We start from the raw sequence: 22,644 nt of genomic DNA, 5'->3' as shown, positions 1-22,644 counted from the left end.
CTGCTTCAACTAATAAAGTACGGTGGAAGTAACATTAAGAGACTTCTGAGGGTGGGTCATGCAAGGCCCTGCTGCTTCTGCCTTTCTCGCTGGAACACTTACTCTTGGACCTGTGTATCTGCCATATTGGAGGGCCACACAGGGACCCAGTTGAGCTCACCAAGTTAAAGAGCCATGGGGTGGCAGTTAAGCCCACCATATTGGAAAGCCAGGGGATTCCAGCTGAGCTCACCATGGGGGACTTTGGAGTTCCAGTTAAGCTTGTAATGTTGGAGAGGCCATGGGGTCCTAGTTGAAACACCATAATGGAGAGGCCATGGGGTCCCAGCTGAGCCTGCATTGTTGAAGAGGCCATGGAGTCCCAGTTGACCCTACCATGTTAGAGTGGCCATGGGGTCCCAGTTGAGCCAGCCATGCAGGAGAACCATAGAGTTCCAGTTGAACCTGCCATATTGGAGAGGTCATAGTGTCCCAGCTGGGTCCAGCCTTCTAGCTATCCTCCCAACTTACCAGGCCTGTGAGGGATGCTAGGCCTGAAAGCCACCGAGGACCTCCGTCGATGCCATATAGAACAGATAAATCACCAGGATGAGCCATATCAGGGTTCCTGGCTCATGAAATCATAAGATGTGATAAAAGAGTTGCTGCTAAGTTTGGGTGTAGTTTGTTACACAACAATAGACAACTGGAAAAAAATGTTTTCTAATTTTTGCATGTCTAAAAATGACTTTGCTATGCTCTCTTTCTTGTTGAATGGTAAGACTGGGAATAAGAATATAGTTGGAAAACGAATTTCCCACAGAATTTTAAAGGTTTTGCTCCTTTAATCTCCAGGATGTGTTAGGTTTTTTTTTTTTTTTTAAATAGAGTCAGGATCTTGCTTTTTTACCCCAGTGCTGGAGTACAGTGGTATGATCACAGCTCACTGCAGCCTCAAACTCCTGGGCTCAGGGGATACTCCTACCTTAGCCTCCCAGGTAGCTGGGACTACAGGCACATGTGCCACTGTTCCTGGCTAATTTTGTTTTTCTTTTTAGAGTTGGAGTTTTTGTCATGTTGCCCAGGCTGGTCTTGAACTCCTGGGCTCAACCATTTCTCCTGCCTCTGCCTTCCAAAGTGCTGGGAGTGTTAGCTTTTGAGCACCTGATGCCACTCCAGTTCTCATTACTTAATTTAATTTGTTAATTAAATTAACTTTATTTTGACAAAGTCTAGCTCTGTTGTTCAGGCTGGAGTGCAGTGGCACGATCATAGTGCACTATAATCTCAAAGTCCTGGGCTTAAGCGATCCTCCTGCCTCAGCCTCCTGAGAAGCTGGGATTGCAGACATGTGACACCACAGCTGGTTAATTTTCAATTTTTTAGTTGAGATGGGGTCTCACTGTATTGCCCAGGCTTGTCTCAAACTCCTGGCCTCAAGTGATCCTCCCACGTTGGCCTCCCAAAGTGCTGGGATTATAGGCATGAGTCACTGCACCACGGTCCAGTTCTCATCCCTTTAAACGTTACCCACTCCACCCACCCAACACTATTAGGTTTTCACTTCATCTGGAAGTTCTGAAATTTCCCATGAGGAGCCTCATGTGGGCTACTGCACACTTGCTGTGAGAGGTGAGTCCTGGGGAAAGCCTGCCTTTTGCTGGGCCTTTTCCTTTCTTTTGGTCTCTGTCCTCTTTTTAGACTCCCAAGTGCTGGCTGTTGGTCTCCTGGGTTGATTCTCTAGGTCTTTTCTCTCTCTCTGTTCTTGTATTTTCACTTTCTGGGCCGTTTTCTTGCCCTTTATTTTCCTGTTCTTCCATTGAAACTTTTATTGTGGCTCTCATGTTAAAACATTTCTAGCCGGGCGCGGTGGCTCAAGCCTGTAATCCCAGCACTTTGGGAGGCCGAGACGGGTGGATCACGAGGTCAGGAGATCGAGACCATCCTGGCTAACACGGTGAAACCCCGTCTCTACTAAAAAATACAAAAAACTAGCCGGGCGAGGTGGCGGGCGCCTGTAGTCCCAGCTACTTGGGAGGCTGAGGCAGGAGAAAGGCGTAAACCCGGGAGCGGAGCTTGCAGTGAGCTGAGATCTGGCCACTGCACCCCAGCCTGGGTGACAGAGCGAGACTCCGTCTCAAAAAAAAAAAAACAAAAAAAATTTCTAGTAGTTATTTTTCTCTATTCTTTTTCATAATTCATTTTTGTTTGTTTTAGGGAGGAAATATCTTCTTGGAGGGTAAGACTTATCTGGGGCTGCAATATTATCTCCTGTGGAGCCCCCCCATTTTTGTTTCTACTTCTCCAGACCTTTGAATTATGACGGCCACTATCGTGACCTGACATTTTGGGGCACTTACCATGCTAAGCACCGTTTTAAGATGTCACATGTATTATCTCATTTAATTATCATAATAACCCTATTAGGTAGTACCATCATTATTCCCTTTTCATAGATGGGAAACGTGAAGAGCAGGGTGTCTAAGTTCCCCAAGGTCACATAAGGAAAGAGTGGAGCCAGGTTAGGAACCCAGGGGCCCAGGCTACATGATCTTAGTTTACATGTTCCTGCCAGAATCCCGAAGGGGTCAGGGGTCTGTTTTTACTATAGTCTGTAGGTAGAAGGGGCATCTCTCACTCTCCTTCTAAAAATTAATTTTTTTAAAAAATTGAGATAGTTGTAGATTCTCATGCAGTTATAAAAAATAATACCAGAGAGATCCTGGGTAGCCTTTACCCAGTTTCCCAGGAAGGGCATCTCCTAATAAGCATATTTTTTTTTTTCCTTCCTGTTTTCTAATGGACCACTTTCAAAGTAGCTTGTTTCTGCCCCATAGGGCCTTATTGGAGGTCCCAAGAGACAGACAATAAGGGCCCCATGAGGCAGCCTCATGCTCCAACATCAGGAGTCTTTCTCAACAGGCGCTTTTGAATGTTAAGCCTCCATCTGCAGTGGGCCTTGTCCCAGGTGCAGTGAACACAGCTCAGCCCATGGCAGCACAGTCACAGAGCCTGAATGCCAGCTTCTCAGCCTGGAGTGTGGCCTTGGGGCAGCCTCCACCCTGCTCCCCGCATCCTGCCTATAACATCCCACTTTTTGCACCATCCTCAAAATATCTTGGGATGTAAGAAACAACAAATCTACGCACAAGGGAATGTGATGTGTTGGCTCGAAACCTGGGAGGGCCAGAGGTGCAGCAGGCTTCGGGCCTGCTTTCATTCAGGGGCACAGTGATGTCGTCAGTGGCCTGAGTTCTTCTTGCTCTGCTATTTTCCTTCCATGTTGTGAGCTTCATCTGCGGCTGGAAGAGGGCCGCCGCCAGCCCCAGGCCTGCGTGCTTCCTCCAGCTCCTCCACGGAGCAGAGGATCTCCCAGAACCTCTCAGCATGCCCTTGCTGGTCACGGAGGTCCCAAGGCAGTGTGCTCTAAGGACCAGGCATCTGTGTGTGTGCTCCTTTTTCCCTCCTCGCTGGGTTCCCAACCTTGGTGTGTATGTGAACTCCTATAAACGCTGCATGTGCACATCTGTGATGACCGCACTTCATGGGGATTTGGGGGTTGTGGTAGGCAAAATAATGTTTCCCCTAAAAGGTCCACAGAAGCCAGAACCTCCCAAGTGGGTGGCATCACACAGCAGGGGGACTGGGGCTGCCGATCAGAGAGAGCATCCTGGGCTGTCCAGACAGGCCCAGTGTAACCCCAGGGTCCTGAAAAGTGGAAGAGGGGTCAGAGAAGAAGGTGTGATGAAAAAGCAAAGCTGGGTGGCTCAGCTGCTGGCCTGGAAGGTGGAGGACAGGTCATAAGCCATGAAATGGTGGCGGATTCCAGTGGTTGAAAAAGGCTTCCAAAGAAGTGGATTCTTTTTAGAGTTTCCAGAGGGAACGCAGCCCTGTGGACACCTTGATTTTGACTCACGGAGATCTATTTTGGGCTTCTGAACTACGGAACTGCAAGAACGTAAATTTGTTTTAAGCCACTAAATTTGTGGTCATGTATTCTGGTGGTGGCAGGAAGCGAACACAAGTGAGGACAGTGTGGCCTTCTGCCTGCTGTGTAACCTCTGCGTCTGCATATTCCCTCTCCTCCAGGAGGCGAGCAGGCTCAGGGCAGGGCCTTGTGTCTCATCTTTCACCTCCCTGCCCAGTGCTGTGCTGGTGCTGAAAAGGGCTCAGAAAATGCTGAGTGTGTGACCAGTGCCTTGAGGTCATCGCCATGACTGTCCTCCCCCAGACCATCCTCCATGGCGGGGTGGCCTCCTGCTTTGTTCCGGGAGTCCTGATCAGCACCAGCACATGCTCCGCAGAGCTGGAGAAGGGGGACGGAGAGGCCTGCCCTGGAGCTGGGCCTGCTGGTTCCCAGCCTTGGGGACACTTTGCTCCCTGCCATTCCGGGGCCACCCTCATCATGGCTCAGCCCTCAGACGCTTCACCCTGAGGATGCCGGGCGCCCTGCAGGCCAGTGGCCGAAAGAGGGCAGACACGAGGCTGCAGGGAGACTGCGGGCTGGCTGTGGGTCTTCCCTCTGCCTCCACCCATGTCTGGCCATGGAGCTGGAGGCTTCGGTTGCGTTTCGGGCTGTGAGTTTCTCCGCTGCTTCACGGCTGGTAGAGGATCATGGGCTCCTGAGTGTCTCAGTGCTGCAGGGCGAGTGTGGCTTCCAAGTTCTCCTTTCCAGGCTGGCCGTCCACTCCGTTCCTGGGCTCCTCTCTGCCGTGGAGACCAGGCTTGGTGTGAGGCTGGCCTGCCTCCTCACTTGGCTACCACCTGCCACATCTCTCAATAAGCCCAAGTGCCTCCAAGTGGCTTGAAGCCACTCACAGCACAACGGGAGCCTCCCAGGGCTGTCTCTGGTGCTCCTGAGCACCCACAGAAAACCTAAGTACACTGTAAAGGTCACCTTCTAAACAACTGCCAACTCCTAGCAAAAGAGGGGATGGTCAGATGCCCCTACGCCTGTGGCCCACCAAAGCAACAGCTATGGGAAACAATGGGAATTTGCAGCTCTGGGTGACTTGCTAACAAAATTCTGCTACACCCGTGATGGAATACTGTGCAGGTGTTAGAAACTGGCAGATCCACACGCTCCCATATGGAGCACTGTCTTTAAGAGATATTGTTGGTGAAAGAATAAGTTAGAACCATGTCGTGTGTGTGTGTGTGTGTATGCATGTGTAATTATCATAAAGGAATATGCATATATATTCCTTTATAGTACATGTATTCCCTTAGTACAGTATTTTTCTTCCATCAAAAGAAAATTTGATGGAATACACCAGCAGTTGGCAAGCTTTCTCTGCAAATGGCCATAGACAATACAGAAAGGAGCCACGGATGATGCAGAAATGAATGAGCATGGCTGCGTTCCAATAAGACGTTTACCAAAGTGAGTGTTGGGTGGGACTTGTAGTAAACAAACAAATATGTTGAAGATCTGAGAGAAAAAGCAATAGTGACTCAGGTTCATAAACCATCAGCTTTCAGTAGCCCTGAAGAAGCTACCCTACTGCAGTGAATGACAACCTTGTCACCTGACATCCCAGGGACCAGGGACTGTCTGAGTCCTCCTTGTTGGCAGGGGTAACAAATGCCATCCTAAGAGAAGGTGGCATTGTGGGGGAAGGTTGGGGTACTACTTAGGAAATCCTGGGCTACAAGTAACTCCAGGTGGCCTGAACAATAAGAAACATTTATTGTAACAATTAGCACCTGGCAAAAAGCCTCCTACCTGGTTGGTTTAGTGGCTCAGTTACATCACCAAGGCCCCGGATTCTGCAGGGCCCGTCCCCCTCTGTGGATCACCTGCAGCTGTCTCCAGCCACCTCTGTTACTACTGCAGGGCGGTGGCTGCAGTTGTAGGGGGCAGGCGGACTTCCTAAGCAGCAAATAGCCCATCTCTTCCTCAACATCAATTTCAAAGGTGAGAGAAACTTTCCCCAGCCCCTCTGCAAACTTGCCTTTATGTCTCTTTGGCCGGGATTGTGCCACATGGCCATGTCTAACTAACCCCTGGTAAAGGAATGGGATTGTTATGTTTATTGTTATGCCTGGGTTGTGCTGGGCATATAAGCTGGGTCAGGGTCCTTGTGTCTGTAACTGAGGAAGAACAGGGACACACCCGACTGTCTGCTAGGTAGGCAAAGTGGGTGACAGGACTGTACACCCCAGGGCCTCCTCTTCTGTCTCTTGGTGCCCCAGGTGGGCCAAGGGTGAACAGCCGAAGCCACTGGGTAGTGGCTCTGTTTTAGGAACACTGATGGAGAGGCAGGTCCCCTTGTCAATAGGGTACTCCCTGAAAGATTTTCTGGTCTTTGATTTTGGCTGACTGGCCATTCTTTTCTGGACAAAATTCTGGCCTGTCCCTGCTCTCTGAATCTGACAGCAAACACAGATATCCTCCATCCTGGGCTGCACCCAACCCACACTGTTGTTCTGATCTCACTGCTCAGATTTGCCCAGCCTCCCCCCACCTTGGTCCCCAGTACACGTCTTGCCAGGCTGCCAGGCCTGCTCCACCCTGCTCAGTGGCTCTAGGCTGTGGATAATGTTCTTAGAAGACTTCCTTGCCCGAGACCGTGTTGCTGGGGTGTAAAGACCCAACTCTTGGTGTGGCCTCCAGGTCTTTTGTGAATGGTGTGTACCTTTTTGATTTTTTTATTTAGACGGAGTTTTCATTCCTGTTGCTGGAGTGCAATGGTGGGGTCTCAGCTCACTGCAACCTCTGCCTCCTGGGTTCAAGTGATTCTTCTGCCTCAGCCTTCCAAGTAGCTGGGATTACAGGCGTGCACCACCACACCCGGCTAATTTTTGTATTTTTACTAGAGACGGGGTTTCATCATGTTGGCCAGGCTGGTCTCGAACTCCTGACCTCAGGCGATCCGTCTGCCTCAGCCTCCCAAAGTGTTGGGATTGCAGGCATGAGCCACCGTGCCCAGCCTCTCCCCAGTTTCCTGGCTGCCCTCTTGTGCAGCACCCTGGGGATGCCCCTGCTGCCCCAGCCATCTCGCGGCCCTGCCCCGGGCCTGCTGCTGCTTGTCCCCTGGCTGCCACTCCCCAACTCAAGGGACCCTCAGCATCTCCTGGAACTGCAGTGTGAAAAACAAGATGAAAGTGATCTTTTATTAGTAAAAATTTATTCTGTAAGTTCAAATGTGAAGCATTTGCTCATTATGAAGTCAGGGAGAACAATGCCACCGTGTTGAACACACTGGGGCAGGCTGTGGTTGACAGCTGCAGGCTTCTGCCAGCATCCAAATTACTTCCTTATTGTGTTTCCTTGCTCAGTGTCAAACAGTCCTGTCACAAAGATAAGAATTAGCAGATAGTAGAAGTTTTATAAGAGCCCATCGTGCAGTACTGCAACAGCCTTCTATTAAAGTGAAAACAGGAGTGATAGGAATATATTTCAAAGTTGAATTTCTAACAGTATCTGGCTGCAGGTGGGGAGGGTCATGTTCTTTTTAATTGCAAATACAGAAGTCAGACAAGAAGCACCAAGAACTTAAAATAGGCACTAACCCAGGCACGCAATCTGTTGTATGGAATCAAAGAAAAATCAAGATCAGACATGTGAAATCTGTGAAGCACCAGTTTCAGCCTCAGGGATTCCTCAGAAGAAGTTTGAGAAATCCTGCCCTTGATGCCTGCCTCCCTTCAGTGCTAAGCCAGCTCCTGGTCACTGCCATCCTGGCTGCAGCAGAGGTCATGCCCCTTCTCGGTCCTCCCTCAGCAGTCTCTGGAAATCTCCACTGGGACACTGCCCAGACCTCGCATTCGACAGGAATGGTGTTTACCCATTTATCTGGCCTCCCACAGGCAGGTGATGGTCTCACCCAGTGTGACCCTCAAGTGTCTCTGCTGAGCTGCCGCAGGGCTCTGAATGTGTCCATTGAGGATATTAGGGGCCTCAGATCCGAGTAAACCCTTGCTTGACTCTCAGCCGCCAACTGGAGGAGCCAAGCAACAGGGTATGGGAAATTAAGAACCATCTCAGCCAGGCACAGGGGCTCACACCTGTAATCCCAGCACTTTGGGAGGTCGAGGCGGGCAGATCACGAGGTCAAGAGATCGAGACCATCCTGGCCAACATGGTGAAACCCTGTCTCTACTAAAAATGCAAAAATTAGCTGGGCGTGGTGGTGGGCGCCCATAGTCTCAGCTACTTTGGAGGTTGAGGCAGGAGAATCACTTGAACCAGGCAGATGGAAGTTGCAGTGGGCTGAGATCATGCCACTGCACTCCAGCCTGGTGACAGAGAGAGACTCCATCAAAAAAAAAAAAAAAAAAAAAAAAAGAAAGAAAAAAAGAACCATCTCAAGCCATATGCACATCTGCCCCTAAATCCCAAGGGACTGCACCAAAGCACTGAATCTGTTTTGGGCACCTTGCTTTGGGAAGTGCTGACTGCAACGATAATGACAGTGATGATAATAATAATAGCAGCTGAAACATGCTTATTATTTCAAGATTTCATAGACACTTTGCTCAGCACTTACTCAATCCTCACACCAATCCTATAAAGTAGGTATTAATATTTTCCTTCAACTCTGCATATGAGGGAAATGGAAACGAGGCTTTAGAAAGGTCATCTTGCCCGAGTTCACATGGTTAGCTGACTAGCAGAGCTGGGGCTGGAGCCCAGATCTTGAACATCTAGGAGATGTGCCATGACATGCCAACAAGGCCTCCTTGAGCCAGGGAGATGTGGCAGCTTTCTGGACTGTTCAAGCAGGTGGAGTAGGCCCAGTGACTCTGTGAAGAGGAATGCAGGGAAGTGGAGGCCCTGCGGAGGCCATCCTCAACCCTGGTCGCCAACAGTCAACACAGCAGCTAGGAGGAACATCTTTGTATCAAGAAAAAGAACGCACAGATCAATCATGACCATCCACTGGGGAAAGAGTAAGCTCACTTTAACTCAGATTCCTGGACATGCTCGGGGCCCAGGCCCTCTGGCTGAGAAACACTGCCCCATGCTGGCCATCCAAAATGTCACCCACACGCCAGGTACTGTGAGTGCACTTGGGGCACAAGTACAAAGAGAAAGGCAGGGCCCCCACCCTCCCAGAGTCGAGCCTACTTGGGGCCAACCTACGCTGGGTCTCCTGGTCCCTCTCCTTGGTGGCAGAAATAGGTTTCCAACAGCCTCCAGTTTTGGCAAGACCTGCTTGTCCTGCCTGGTGGGCAGCTGGAACCTAGGGGCACAGGCTAGCGGTCATCACAGTCACACAGCTCAGCCCAAACAAAGCTGTCTCTACTTAGGGTTTGTCTCCCTCTGAATTTACTGACCACTCCTGCTTCCGAAAGAGCCTTGTGCAATGTGAAACTTTTTGGAGAAGTTGCTGAAGAACAGCTATGAAGATGCACTCATTGACTCCACTGTGCTTCCAGAATTAGAGATGGGAAGTAAGATAGACGGACTTCCCATGTGTCATTTAAATGTCGTTTCTAACATGTATTTTGGGAGTGACTGTCTTCTGATTATGCTCAATTGTGGGCTGAAGTGGGTGGCTCCATCTTTATTGCAAAGGCTGGGCCACGGGGGTGGCAGCAGCTGGAGGAGATGCTACTTCCCCTGTCCTCAGCCAGAGCCTGCTCTGTCCCTGGCTTGGGTGGCTTGGGCCAGTCCTGTTCAGCCAGGACTACCCTACAGAAGGTCGTATGTGTCTGAGAGGTGGGCAAAGGCAGCCTGGGTAAGCCCACTCCAGGACACCCCCTGCCAGCCCCGGAGTGGACCAGGCTCCACCTGGAGTGGACAGAAAACCCCACATTCCTGTCCCAGAGAGAGTCAGCCCAGGACAGGATTCTCTGGCCACTATGGTCTGGCTTGAGTGTCTCGGCTGTTAGGGGCTGGGTGGCGTTGCTTCAGTAGAAGGGGATTCTGAAGGAGAATGGCCGGTGTTTATAAGACTGAAGCTGGAACAGAGCACAGAGAGAAGTCTCCCTTAACTCACTATTTTGAGACAATTAATTCCCTGGCTTACAGACCAGGTCCAACTCCTCATTCTTTCAGGCACTGGTCATCTAGCTACAACCTATTTTTCCAGCCTTGACTGCAAACCCTGTGCCCCAGGCAATCTGGCCCAGCCAGGGTCTGCAGACAGGTACGAGCTTTCCATATCTGGGCCCTTGCTTGGCTATTGCCATGAACTCATCATCGACTGCCCCCATGGGACCGCTTCCTCCTCATCCTTTTGGGGCTCCAGTCAAAGGTCTACTCCTTGGCAATGCTGTGTGTGAGTCCCCAGCAGAGTGAGACCCTCCATCTGTTGCCCTCCTGTGGCCCTGTGCCCCTCCTGTGGCCATCATCACCTCTTCCTTGTAGTGTCTCATTTACCCTATCAGACTGAGAAGTCCCTGAAGGGAGACTCCCCATGCCCCCCGCCCAGTGCCCGGCACACACTGCTTCTTCACACACAGGCCACTACGCATGCAGTGCATATGACTGGCATGACAGAGATGCTGTGGGCCCTCTCCGTTCTGAAGGCCTTGTTTGCAGCCACAGCGGGAGGTCCTCCAGCAAGGTCACCTCAGTGCTCATTGCCTTCTTCCACCAAATCTGAAGGCGGGGGGATGAGGTCTCGGGGATTCATCCTGGCCACCAGGCAGACATCATAACTGTCATGCATGAGGACGTTGATGGCTACAACATTCCACTGGTTTTCCCACGGGTCCAGTTCCAATATTTCTTTGGAGATAACCTCATGGCGATCTGAAAAACAGCAAAGTGGGAAGACAAAAATCTTATGTGGGTATTAAATTCAGAGGCCATCAGCACCATACTGAGTAACTTCCTCCAAAAGGCAATATCTTAGTCCACTTGCTGTTACTGTAACAGAATACCTAGGACTGGGTAGTTTATCAAGAAAAGACATTTATTTGGCTCACAATTCTGGTGGCAGAAAAGTTCAAGACTGGGGATCTGCATCTGGTGGGTGCCTTGGCTGTTTCAACTCATGGCAGAAAATGGAAGGGGAGTGGGTGTTTGCAAAGAGGTCACTGGGACAGGGAAGGAGTAAAAGAGAGAAACCAAGAAAGCCAGACTGTTTTTCTTTTCTTTTTTTTTTTTTGAGACAGAGTCTTGCTCTGTCACCCAGGCTAGAGTGCACTGGCACAATCTTGTTCACTGCAACCTCTGCCTCCTGGGTTCAAGCAATTCTGCTGCCTCAGCCTTCTGAGTAGCTGGGATTACAGGCACGTGCCACCATGCCTGGCTAATTTTTGTATTTTTAGTAGAGACGGGGTTTCATGATGTTGATCAGGCTGGTCTCGAACTCCTGACCTTGTGATCTGCCTGCCTTGGCCTCCCAAAGTGCTGGGATTGCAGGCGTGAGCCACGTCGCCCGGCCGCCAGACTGTTTTTAACAGCCCCCTCTCCCAGGAACTAATCCATTCTTATGAGAGCCCAAGTTCACCCCCAAGGGAGGGTATTAATCTATTAATGAGGGATCCATGACCAGACACCTCCCACCGCCACACCGGGGACCAAATTTCAACATGAGTTTCAGAGAGAAGAAACTCAAATCACAGCAGGACTTAAACACCAAAAATTAATTAACAACTGAATAAAGATACTTTAAATGGAAGACAGTGTTCCTGACTTCTAAGAAATGAAGAAAAGCCACGTTCACAATTCAGTCAAAAAGTATTCAAGAAGTTCTAATAGGGCATGCCGTTGTCTCCAGATGGAAAAGTGTTCCAGTGCCATACAAATGATTTAGCAATGATGCGAACAAGGGTTGAAACTGCCCTATTTCCAGCCCCATAGAGGAGGCGCGGCTGGAGTCATGTGGCCCTGGGCTAGCGCTGCCCTCTGAGCTTGTGTTTGAGATAGGGACGCTGTCAGCTGGGGTCCTGTGGAAACACAGCACACGCCACCTGGGCAACATGAACGGTTCAGTCAAGGGACCTTTAGAACACTGTGAGCAGGGCTTAGGAAGGCCCAAGGGGGATGGCACGGTACCCAGGACTAATCACAGCAAGGGGCTGTCACTGTCCCTAGACCTGGAAGGCGAGGGAGGAAGTGAGCACTGGAGCTGCAACAGGGGACCTGTCTGGGGAGCAGCACCTGGCTTGGGCAGAGAAAGACGGACATAGCCGTCCTCAGCAGGGAGGCAGCAGGGAGGGCAAATACCTTGCATTTTTTTCTCTTTTTATGTGAAAGTCAGGTAGAAGCAAGGGAGAGGCTCAGGGAAGCAAGGTTTCTTATCCTCACAGATCCCAGAGGCAGGAGGCAGAAGACAGGAGTGAGGGGAAGGTGAGAGTCCAGGCAGGGGAGAGTGGACACCTTAGGACTGGCTGGTTTGAATAATTTCAGTGGGTGTGGGACAGGAGTGGTCGCTAGTTGCCTGGTGCCTGGCCCTGGGATGACTAAGGCAGAGGCACACTGTCTCCTGGGGTGTCGGGGCCAGACAGAGGAGGTGTGGCTCTGGGCTGGCTCGTGTGCACAGCAAACACGTGCTCTAGGCAGAGCCCTTTCTTGTCCTTAAGGACTGTCCAGCCTGGGGAGGGCAATCATTCCCCAACCAGAAAGGCCTCTTAAGATGTCAAAGCATCACAATCTACATAAAATTGTAAATGTTTATGATATACCCTGACTCTCCTTTTTCTCACCTGATAATTTCCTGCTCTTTCCTCCTGCTAACTGAACCAACCAGAAGCCAGAGAGGAAAGGAACCATTAATGCTGTCTATAGAGGCCATCCTGGAAGGACACAGCGAGAGGTGGGGAAGGGTAGCGGGTGAGTGTGGAGGGACAAATGGAAGATTTCCAGCTTGGACGCCTTTTTAACAATTTTATGATAACTAAAGAACATAATGTGTGTAAAGTGCCCAGCCTAGTTTCAGCATTTTGAAGTTAATTTTTGAAAATGGTCCGCGTGTGCTCATAAAGGATATATATCCTGTAGCTATTGGCTGTGGTGTTCCACGTGTTCATTAGGCCTTGTTATTCAACCCTTCCACATATTTGCAGGCACCTGCCACCACTCCCAGCTCATTTTTGTATTTTTATTACAGACAGGGTTTCACCATGTTGGCCAGGATGGTCTCAATCTCCTGACCTTGTGAACCACCTGCCTCAGCCTCCCAAAGTGCTGGGATTACAAGCGTGAGCCACCGTGCCTGGCCAAAAAGACAATCTTTCTCACACCTGGGTATGTATCACAAACATGCTGGAGAAAAAGTGGGAACTTTTGAGGAAAACTGGCAGGACACTGGATTACAGAATTTGTTTCCTCCAAAACCTAATGAAATAAATCCCCAATCCCCAAATATACTTGAACCCACTAACCAATCTCAGCAACATCAAAAGTGGGATAAACTGTTTTTAGAAGTAATTCTATTTATATCAGAATCTGTTATGTTAATAATAATGACTATTTATTGGATAGTATTAGGTGCTTTAAATGTGTGATCTCATTTAGTCTTTTGAACAATCATCTGCGAAGGATTTATTATTTTCTCCATTTTGTAGAAAAGGTAACAGGTCCAGAAAAGCTAGTTAACTTGCCTCAGGATTGACAACTGATACATGGCAGAACCAGGCTCTGAAGAAGCACATGGAACAAGCTGTCTTAGATAGTCTAGAATCTGGGATGTATATCAGACAATAGTAAGGGATTATGTGCATAGGTGTGAATTTCACACAGTAGGTATATTAAAATATCCATCCAGTTAGAGATGGATATTAATGTATTTTTTGATAAAATGACCTGATTATTAGATTTGTTTTAAAGTACTCCAGTAAAGAAAAGTAAAAAGAAGAAAAGAAAAAGTGCGTTTGGAAATAAGAACAGCAAAATTGTTGAAATTGGTGTGGTCAGATTGACTTAATTGTATTATTCTTTCTAATTTGGTATATAATGTGAAATTTCTAAAAATGAAAACCAACCAAAAATCTAAAACAGAATTTGTATTATTTTGATTGGATTTTTATTAAATTTATAAATCAGATTGGGAAAGGTAACATCTTAACAGTTTTCGAATCATGCAGCATGATGTATTTCTCAATTTTGGGAGTGGGAGAAATGTTTTATGTCTTTCAATGTAATTTATTTAAAATAACCCATTGGCTGACTCAGAGTACTGCATTCCTCCTGGCCACAGAGGGGTGGTTTATGGATGGAATTATAATCCAATCAAAGACAACTACACTTGGCCAGGCATGGTGGTTCATGCCTCTAATCCCAGCACTTTGGGAGGCCAAGGTGGGCGGATCACATGAGGTCAGGAGTTCGAGACCAGCCTGGCCAACATGGTGAAACCCCGTCTCTACTAAAAATACAAAAATTAGCTGGGCGTGGGGGCACCAAACTGTAGTCCCAGCTACTTGGGAGGCTGAGGCAGGAGAGTTACTTGAACCCAGGAGGTAGAGGTTGCAATGAGCTGAGATTGCACCACTGCATTCCAGCCTGTGCGACAGAGCGAGACTCCATCTCAAATAAATAAATAAATAAATAAATAAATAAATAAATAAATAAATAAATAAAATAAAGTAACCCAACAATTACACTAGCAGTGCCAAAACCAGGGAATTCTGTTAGATCTCTTACCTCAAACCAAAAACTTTGAAATGTGCTAGAGACAGATTAATTTGAACCAAGCTTGTTTTATCTTCTCTTGTTCTATCTTCTTGAAATGGATGCTTAGTTCCTTTTTTTCATATTTCAATGTCTTCTAACGTGCACTTAAGGCTATACATTTCTTCCGAGTACCTCTTTTTAGAAGATTTCTGGTGCAGTTCAAATTTCTCCATAGTTTGCAATCTCAGGCCTAAGTTCTGCTTTAACCCAAGACTTATTTAGGAAAATGTTTTAACCTCTCCAGCTGAGTGTATGTGTTAGTACACGCATGTGCACTTGACTACCCTTTCACTGAATGCTTCTAATTTAATTGCATTATGGAGAGCACATATCGCTTCTGTAATTTCTATTTTGGGAAATATATTGAGATTTTCCTTTGTCCTAATTTTTTGTTGTTGTTGTTCAAGACAGAGTTTCGCTCTTGTTGCCCAGGCTGGAGTACAATGGTTCGATCTCGGCTCACTGCAACCTCTGCCTCCCGGGTTCAAGCAATTCTCCTGCCTCTACCTCTCTAGTAGTTGGGATTACAGGCATGTGCCACCACACCCAGCTAATTTTGTATTTTTAGTAGAGACGGGGTTTCTCCATGTTGGTCAGGCTGGTCTCGAACTCCTGACCTCAGGTGATTCGCCCGCCTCAGCCACCCAAAGTGCTGGGATTACGGGCGTGAGCCCCCATGCCTGGCCTCTTTGCTGTAATTTATGGTTAGTCAATGTATGTGTTCTCTAAGTGTTTAAAAGGAAGGTATAGGTTTTGTTTGTTTGGCATAAGGTTCTATATTTCTATGACATTTAAGTTGCTAATTATGCTGTTTAAATCCTTGATACCAGTGCTGTCCAAGAGAACTCACTGTGATGAGGGAAATGTTCTGTAATCTGTGCTGTCCAATAGAGGTAACCACTGCCCATATGTGGTGTGGAGTAATTTGAAATGTGGCTAGTGAGACTGAGGAAGTGATTTTTCCATTTTATTTAATTTGAATTAGCTTAAGTTGAAATTCAGATAGTTGTAAGTGGCTACTGACCATTGTGCTGTGCTGGGCAGCTCAGTTCTGGATCTCTTTTTGCTTTAGCTTTAAAAAATCAATTAGATCCATGGATTTCTGAAAAAGTCCATGCAAATTTTGTGGATTTATCCATTTATGTGACTGTTTCCAATAGTTTCTGCTTTATGTTTCAAAGTTGTGTTGTTAAATGCACAAGGGGTCATGCCTGTTATTTCGGAGTTCTTGGTAGCAACAACAGAAACCAATGTTGGCCAGCTTTAGCAAAATGGGGATTTATTGGAAAGAACGCAGTTCTCCAGACTGAGGAGAGGCCCAATCTGGCCAGAGAGCCACCACTGTTCCTTCACACTGCCTGCTGCAGCTGGTGGGCACAACTGCTGGACACGCTGCTGACCCCTCTGGGTCCTGGCGTGAGAAGCTGCTTGGCACAACACTGGTACTGTCAGTCAGAGGGTAGCTGGGGAAGGCCCCGCGTCTGGCCTTCCAGTGGGAGCAGGGCACTGCATCCACTCTGAAGGGAGAGGGCTTGGACAACGGATGGCCCAAACAATGACAGGTGTCTGGTACAATTGTGGCATCTTCTCAATTATCTTCCCACCCAGGTGAAGTAGCCTTTCCCATCTCATTCACTGCACATGTCTTGGAGTGCATCTTTTACCGTTGCCATGGCTGGGTTTTGCTTTGTTTTGTTTTAGTTGGATGAAGGCTTTCAGTGTCCTTATTCAAATTAACGCAGGCTGGACTTTTTAAAAAATTTCAGAATAGATGGATTTTCTGCATTAATTTGTTCTTTTCATTGTTTATTAGGGAGGGTTTTTTTTTTTTTTAAAACCATGTATACATATCACATCTTTCTTAGAAATCTCTTATTTGCAGGGATGAAAATCATCGCATTAATGCAAACTAAAGAAGCTCATCAGAGAGTTTTCTGAACTGTGAATGAGAGTGTGCTAGTTGGCAGATCTCTCCTATGGCCCCAGAGATGAACTCTCAGGAAGAACATACATGTCAACATTTCACCAAGAATAGCCTGAAGACTTTGTGCATCTTCTTGGGGTCATTCTTGGTGCTCTCCTAAGTTTTCACCCTAGCAGAGTTCCTGAAGCGCTGCTTTAGGAGAGGAGGCCAACTTTAGGAGAGCATACCAACTTTATCCCTGTCTTGCTTAACTTATTTTTCTGTGTTTATTTTCCCTTCATCTTGTTTCCTGATTGACTTTCATTTCTGTCTGGCTGCGTTTGATGCTATGTGTGTTGTATTTGACCTTACTGTGTTGATGATGTGATGGTCCATGATAAGCCACCTTGAATCTCATTCTGTCTTGCCTGAGTGGGTGTATGAATAAATCACTTTAGGAGAAAGCGATTGGTATTTGTAACCACCTATTTATGTGAGTTTGGGTTCTTGAGGTATCATCCACTAACAAGGAAGAAGAAACAGGAGGATGAACCCGTGTTAGCGCCACTCAATTCAGTTAACTTTCCAGAAACAGGCACACTTAAAGCACTCATGAAGGCAGTCAGGAAACTCTCCTGCACCTTGCCACTCCAATAGTAAACAACTTAAAACACTGTTTTACAGGAAAACAGGCACAGATACATTATGGAATAAATACGAAATTGACATGTTTTCTTGAGGTAAATAATAAGGCGTCATAGAAATTCCCTGTGTATGGTAGGCTGCCGTGGGCCGCACCTCATGCTTTTTAGGGAGTGCTCTCTGTTGCTGGAGGTACTTCAGTGGGGAAGTTTGAGAAACAACGCTTTAGTTTAAATTTCATCCTTGAACTCAGACTATCAGAAAACTGAAGCCGTCGGGTGCTTTTTCATCCCATGTAGATTTCCTCTGACTTGCTCTTTGGTGAAATACTAACTTGCTATTTTGTTTATTTTAGGAATATTATTGAGGACATTTCCCACTACCCTATGTGAGGCTATGGGGAGAAGTTTCTCTCGTGTTTAAAAGATGTGTGTCCTCTAACAAGGGATTTGTTCTTCCCCGGAGGGTACTGCAAATCTGTAACCGAACATTCTTTTCCTTTTTGCTCTGGACTCTCGTGAGATCAGAGATAAACTGGTGGTCTGTATATGGCCACTGCATAAGAGCTTTGGGGCATACTTGCATACCAACTTTACCTCTGTCTTGCTTAACTTTTTTTTCTGTCTTTATTTTCCCTTCATCATTTCTATCTGGCTGTGTTTGATGCTATGTGTGTTGTATTTGATCTTATTGTGTTGATGATTTGATGGCCCATGATAAGCCATCTTGAATCTCATTCTGTCTTGCATGAGTGGGTGCATGAATAAATAATAAATAATAAACCATACAGTGAGTAACTGACCTCAGGCTAACTTGGCTAGCCCAGCTGGTAGGCTTGTCTTTGAGTAAGGGGTGGTACCTACCCTCCCTAGTGGTAAGGGAGCTACCTGTCAGTGAAAGAGGCAATTTAACAGCCCCTGACTCAAACAAAAAAGGGAACATCATGACTGTCACAAATGGGCATGACCAGCAGATGGCCCTGGCCAGTGGAGGAGGCTGATCATCCACCAAGTGGGCAAAAAAGAAACAAATGAATGTCTGTATGTATGTAGTTGCTTACCTGCAAAAGAAATGGAACAGAGGAGCACAGTTCTTTATTGTTCTCTAGCGTATACAAGCATAATTATAAAAGGCTGCATAGCAACATTCTCTGTGTATGAATTTAATTAATCACAGATTTTATATTTCCATCAAATTAAAAAAATGGATATGTAAAGTCACTTTTTATTAAGGGATAATTGGTATTCCATGTAATAGATTATAAATGAACTCTAACTATTCTGGGTTTATTTATAAGAATATAGAGTGTTTTATGCATCAAGTCACATGTAAGAGTTAAAACAGGAAATGGTTCTTAGACATTTTCAGAAAATGCATTAAGCTTTCTTTAAGCACAAGTGGAAGGCCTATACGATGAAATTATCTGACAAAGGGTTAGGCCCTCGACCAGCAAGTTTGGAAGAGTGCGGTAGTCTACCAGTGTGGTTCAAAAGCTCAGCCTACACATATGTATGTAGACACAAATTCTGGAATTGCCATTCTAAGTACCTAGGAGGGTATGTCCACTCAGCTTTTTATTATTTTAAAAATTCACATACAGTAAAACTAACTTTTTGGGGAGTCTAGAGTTGCCAGAGTTTAACACATGTGTAGATTTCTGTAGCCACTATCATTATCAGTTTCATTCCTCCAAGAAACTCTGTTCTCTGTCCCTGTAGTTTTGCCTTTTCTAGAAAGCCATATAAACAGAATACCATATGTAAACTTTTGAGCCTGGCTTCTTCGACTCAGCAGTGTCTCTGATATTCATCCACATGGTGGATGTTTTATTAGTATGTCCCTTTTTACTGCTGAGTAGTATTCCATTGTACCACAGTTTTTTATCCATTTATCTGTTTAAGGACATTTGGATTGTTTTCAATATTGGCAATTATAAATAGAGCTATCGTAAATATTCATGTATCAGTTTTCATGTTAATATAAGTTTTTTTCTTGGGTAAATACTAATACCATGTGCTGGATCATGTGGTAAATATATTTTAACTTCATAAGAAATTAGAAACTTTTTTAGGGTGGCTGTACCATTTTGCATTCCCACTGGTAATAACTGACAGTTTTTGTTGCTCCATGCTCTCATCAGCTCTTCATGTTGTATTAAAAACAGCCATTTGAATAGTTGTGTAGTGATATCTCATTTGATTTTAATTTGCATTTCTCTAATGACTTATGTTGTTGAACATCTTATTTCACATCTATATATCTTCTTTAGTGAACTGTCTGCTCAAATCTTTTGCCCATTTATTCATTGCTGTGTTTGTTTCCTTACTGCTGAGTTTTGAGAATTCTTTCTATGTTCTGGATAGAAGTTTGTTGGACATGTGGTTTGCAAATAGTTTTTCAGAGTCTGCAGTTATTCTTTTCATTCTCAACTGTCTTTTGCACAGCAAAAATTTTTCATTTTGATGAAGTTCAATCTATCCATTTTCCTTTATGGATCATGCTTTCAGTGTCACATGTTAGAACAATTTGCCTAATCTAAGGTCATGATTTTCTTCTGTGTTATCTTCTAGAACTTTAAAAGTTTTATGTTATATTTAGATCCATTATGAGTTAGTTTTTGTGAGGTATAGTCTATGGTTCTTTTTTTGCATATGGAGGTCCAAATGTTTCAACATCATTTGTTCTTCATAGGTGAGTTTTGGTACTTCATGGCTTTGAGGAATTTGTCCATTTTATCTTAGCTGTGAAATTTATCTATAGATAAATTTATGCATCAAGTCACATGTAAGAGTTAAAGTCACATGTATAGAGTTGTTTGTAGGATTCCCCTTATTGGCCTGCTGATGTCTGTGAGGTCTGTAATCATACTCTTTCTTTCATTCCTGATTATTGGCAATTTGTGTCTTTTCTACTTTTGTCATTTTCAGTTTGGCTAGAGGTTTATTTTGTTGTTGTTGTTGTTGTTGTTTTAAAAAAAACAGTTTTTGGCTCATTTATGTTCTCAATTGTTTCTTTGTTTTTAATTTCTGCTGTTATCTTTATTATTTCCTTTCTTCACTTGCTTTGGATCTTTGTTTCTATTTTTTATCTAGTTTTTTATGGTAGAAGCTCAGATTGTTGACCTGAGACCTTTATTCTATTTTTGTTTTTGCTTAGTTCAAAATATTTTCTAATTTCCCTTGAAGCTTCCTCTTTGGCACATGCATTATTGGAAATGTGTTGTTTAATTTCTGAGTATCTTCCTGTTATCATTCTGTATTTGATTTCAAGTTTAATGCCATTATGGTCAGGGGGCATTTTTTTTTGTGGTTTTAATTCTTTTAATAATTTAAGATATGGTTTATAACTAAGATATGGTCTATCTTGATGACTATTCTGTGTGCTGTTGAAAAGAATATGTATTCTGCTGTTGTTGGATGAAGTATTCTATGAATGTCAATAAGATCCAGTTGGTTGGTGGTGGTGTTCAGTTCTTCTATGTCCTTGTTGGTTTTCTGAACTACTTATTCTATTGTTTAATGAAAGAAGAACATTGAAGTCTCCAACTATATATATGAGTTTGTTCATTTCTTCTCCTTTCCCTTCTATCAGTTTTAGTTTCATGTATATTGAGGCTTTTGGTTAGGTGCAGATAACATTTAGCATGGCTATATCTTCTAAGCAAATTAATCATTTTATCACCATGGAATGCTCCTTCTTACCCCTGGTAACTTACTTTGCCTCATATTAATACAGCCACTCCATTGTTCTTTTGATTAGTTTATGCATGGTATGTCTTTTCCCCTACTTCTACTTTTAACTTACTTATGGCATTCTATTTAAATTTGATTTCTTATAGACAGTATATAGTTGGGTCTGGTTTCTTTATCCATTGTGACAATCTTTATCTTTTAATTAATTTGTTTAGACTCCAGATGCAAGTGAATGGGTGTAGGTGTTTTCCAATAACATTTTATTTATAAAAATATTTATTTTTAATAATATTTTATTTTATTTATAGATTTTTATATATTATGTATTTATATGTTATATATTTATATATTATATATAATATATTTATATATTTTATATGTTATGTATTTGTATATCTTTTATATATAATATATATTTATATATTTTATTTATAAGAATTCACCTGTGAGCTACTGTTTGCTAATCCTTGGGTTAGACCATTATATTTAATAAATATTAATAAATTTGGACTTAGGTCTACTATTTTATTATTCAAAAAATTTTTCCCAGCTGGATGCGGTAGTTCATGCCTGTAATCCTGCACTTTGGGACGCCAAGGCGAGTGGATCACGAGGTCGGAAGTTTGAGACCAGACTGGCCAACATGGTGAAACCCTGTCTCTACTAAAAATACAAAAATTAACCAGGAGTGGTGGCACGGTAATCCCAGCTACTTGGGAAGTTGAGACAGGAGAATTGCTTGAACCCGGGAGGCGGAGGTTGCAGTGAGCCGAGATTGCACTACTGCACTCCAGCCTGAATGACAGAGCGAGACTCCATCTCAAAAAAAAAAATTTTTTTTTCCCTTTGTTTTCTCTTTCCTGCCTTCTTTTTGGATTATTTGAGTATTTTAAATATTCCATTTTAATTTGAGTTTTTGACTATACTTCCTTGTATAGTAATTGTTCAAAGCATAATATACATACTTAACTTTAAAACAGACTACTTTGGTATAACGTTTTATCACTTCAAGTGGAACGTGTGACTCTTTCCACCATGTAAGTCCCTTACCCTCGCCCCATGTTGTAATTGTTGTCACAAACATGGTCCAAGGAAATGACCCTTGCTATGTAACATAAACATGCTAGAAAATGTGAACATTTTTGCTATCAACAGTTACACGTATTCTAGAGAATTGAAGATAAGAAAAATAGTCCATTATATTTACCCAGGTATTTGTCTTTTCTGTTTCTTTCCCTTGACTCCTGAGGTTCCAGGTTTCTCTATGGTATCATTTGCTTTCCATCTGAAGAATTTCTTTAGCTTTCTCTTTATGAGTAGTTCTGCTGAGAATAAATTATCTTAGTTTTTCTTCACCTAGGAATATCTTATCTTAATTTTGCCCTCATTCTGAAGGATATTTTTGCTGGATATAGAATCTAGACAGTTCTTTTAATTAATGCTTTAAAAATTCTGTTCCACAGCCTTCGGGCCTGCATGGTTTGAGAAATTCAGTCATTCTAATAATTGTTCCCTCATTGTTATCTTTTGTTTTTCTCTGGCTTCTTTCAAAAATTGTTTTCTTTATCTTTGGTTGATTATAATGTATTTGTATGTGGGTTTTTCCAAGTTTATTCTGTTTTTAGTTTTGTGGGCTTTTTAAATCTATAAATGTATGTCTTTCGTCAAATTTGGCAAGTTTCAGCCGTTATTTCTTCAAATTTTTTTATGCACCCACATCCTTTCTCCTCTCCTTCTGGGATATGATGACATTATAGACTTTTTGGTATTGTCGCTGAGGTATGTTCACTTTTTAAATTTTTTTCTCTTTGTTATTTAGATTGGGTAATTTTCATTTGTCTGTCTTCAAATGC

The 22,644-nt window shown here is 44.5% G+C and overlaps 1 protein-coding gene across 2 annotated transcripts in view; it reads right to left on the bottom strand.

Moving 5' to 3' along the window:
* Positions 1 to 7,081: 7,081 nt before the first annotated feature.
* Positions 7,082 to 22,644, bottom strand: part of KBTBD12 (kelch repeat and BTB domain containing 12) — a 78,789-nt gene continuing 63,226 nt past the window's right edge. Inside the window, exons 6-7 of one of the 2 annotated variants that reach the window (XM_031935033.1) lie at positions 10,502 to 10,684; positions 7,082 to 7,272 (exon numbers count right to left, since the gene is read on the bottom strand). In XM_031935033.1, coding sequence (XP_031790893.1) covers positions 10,503 to 10,684 — 182 coding nt within the window. In that variant the 3' untranslated portion in view covers positions 7,082 to 7,272; position 10,502. Of the gene's footprint in view, positions 10,685 to 22,644 lie in introns of both variants that reach the window. The other variant, XM_023211249.1, reaches the window with a different exon arrangement.

The sequence above is a fragment of the Piliocolobus tephrosceles genome, chromosome 2, assembly GCF_002776525.5.
Source record: "Piliocolobus tephrosceles isolate RC106 chromosome 2, ASM277652v3, whole genome shotgun sequence".
In the NCBI taxonomy this organism is placed as follows: domain Eukaryota; kingdom Metazoa; phylum Chordata; class Mammalia; order Primates; family Cercopithecidae; genus Piliocolobus; species Piliocolobus tephrosceles.
Note: the sequence above shows the minus strand (reverse complement) of the source record. Positions and strands in the feature narration are given on the sequence as shown.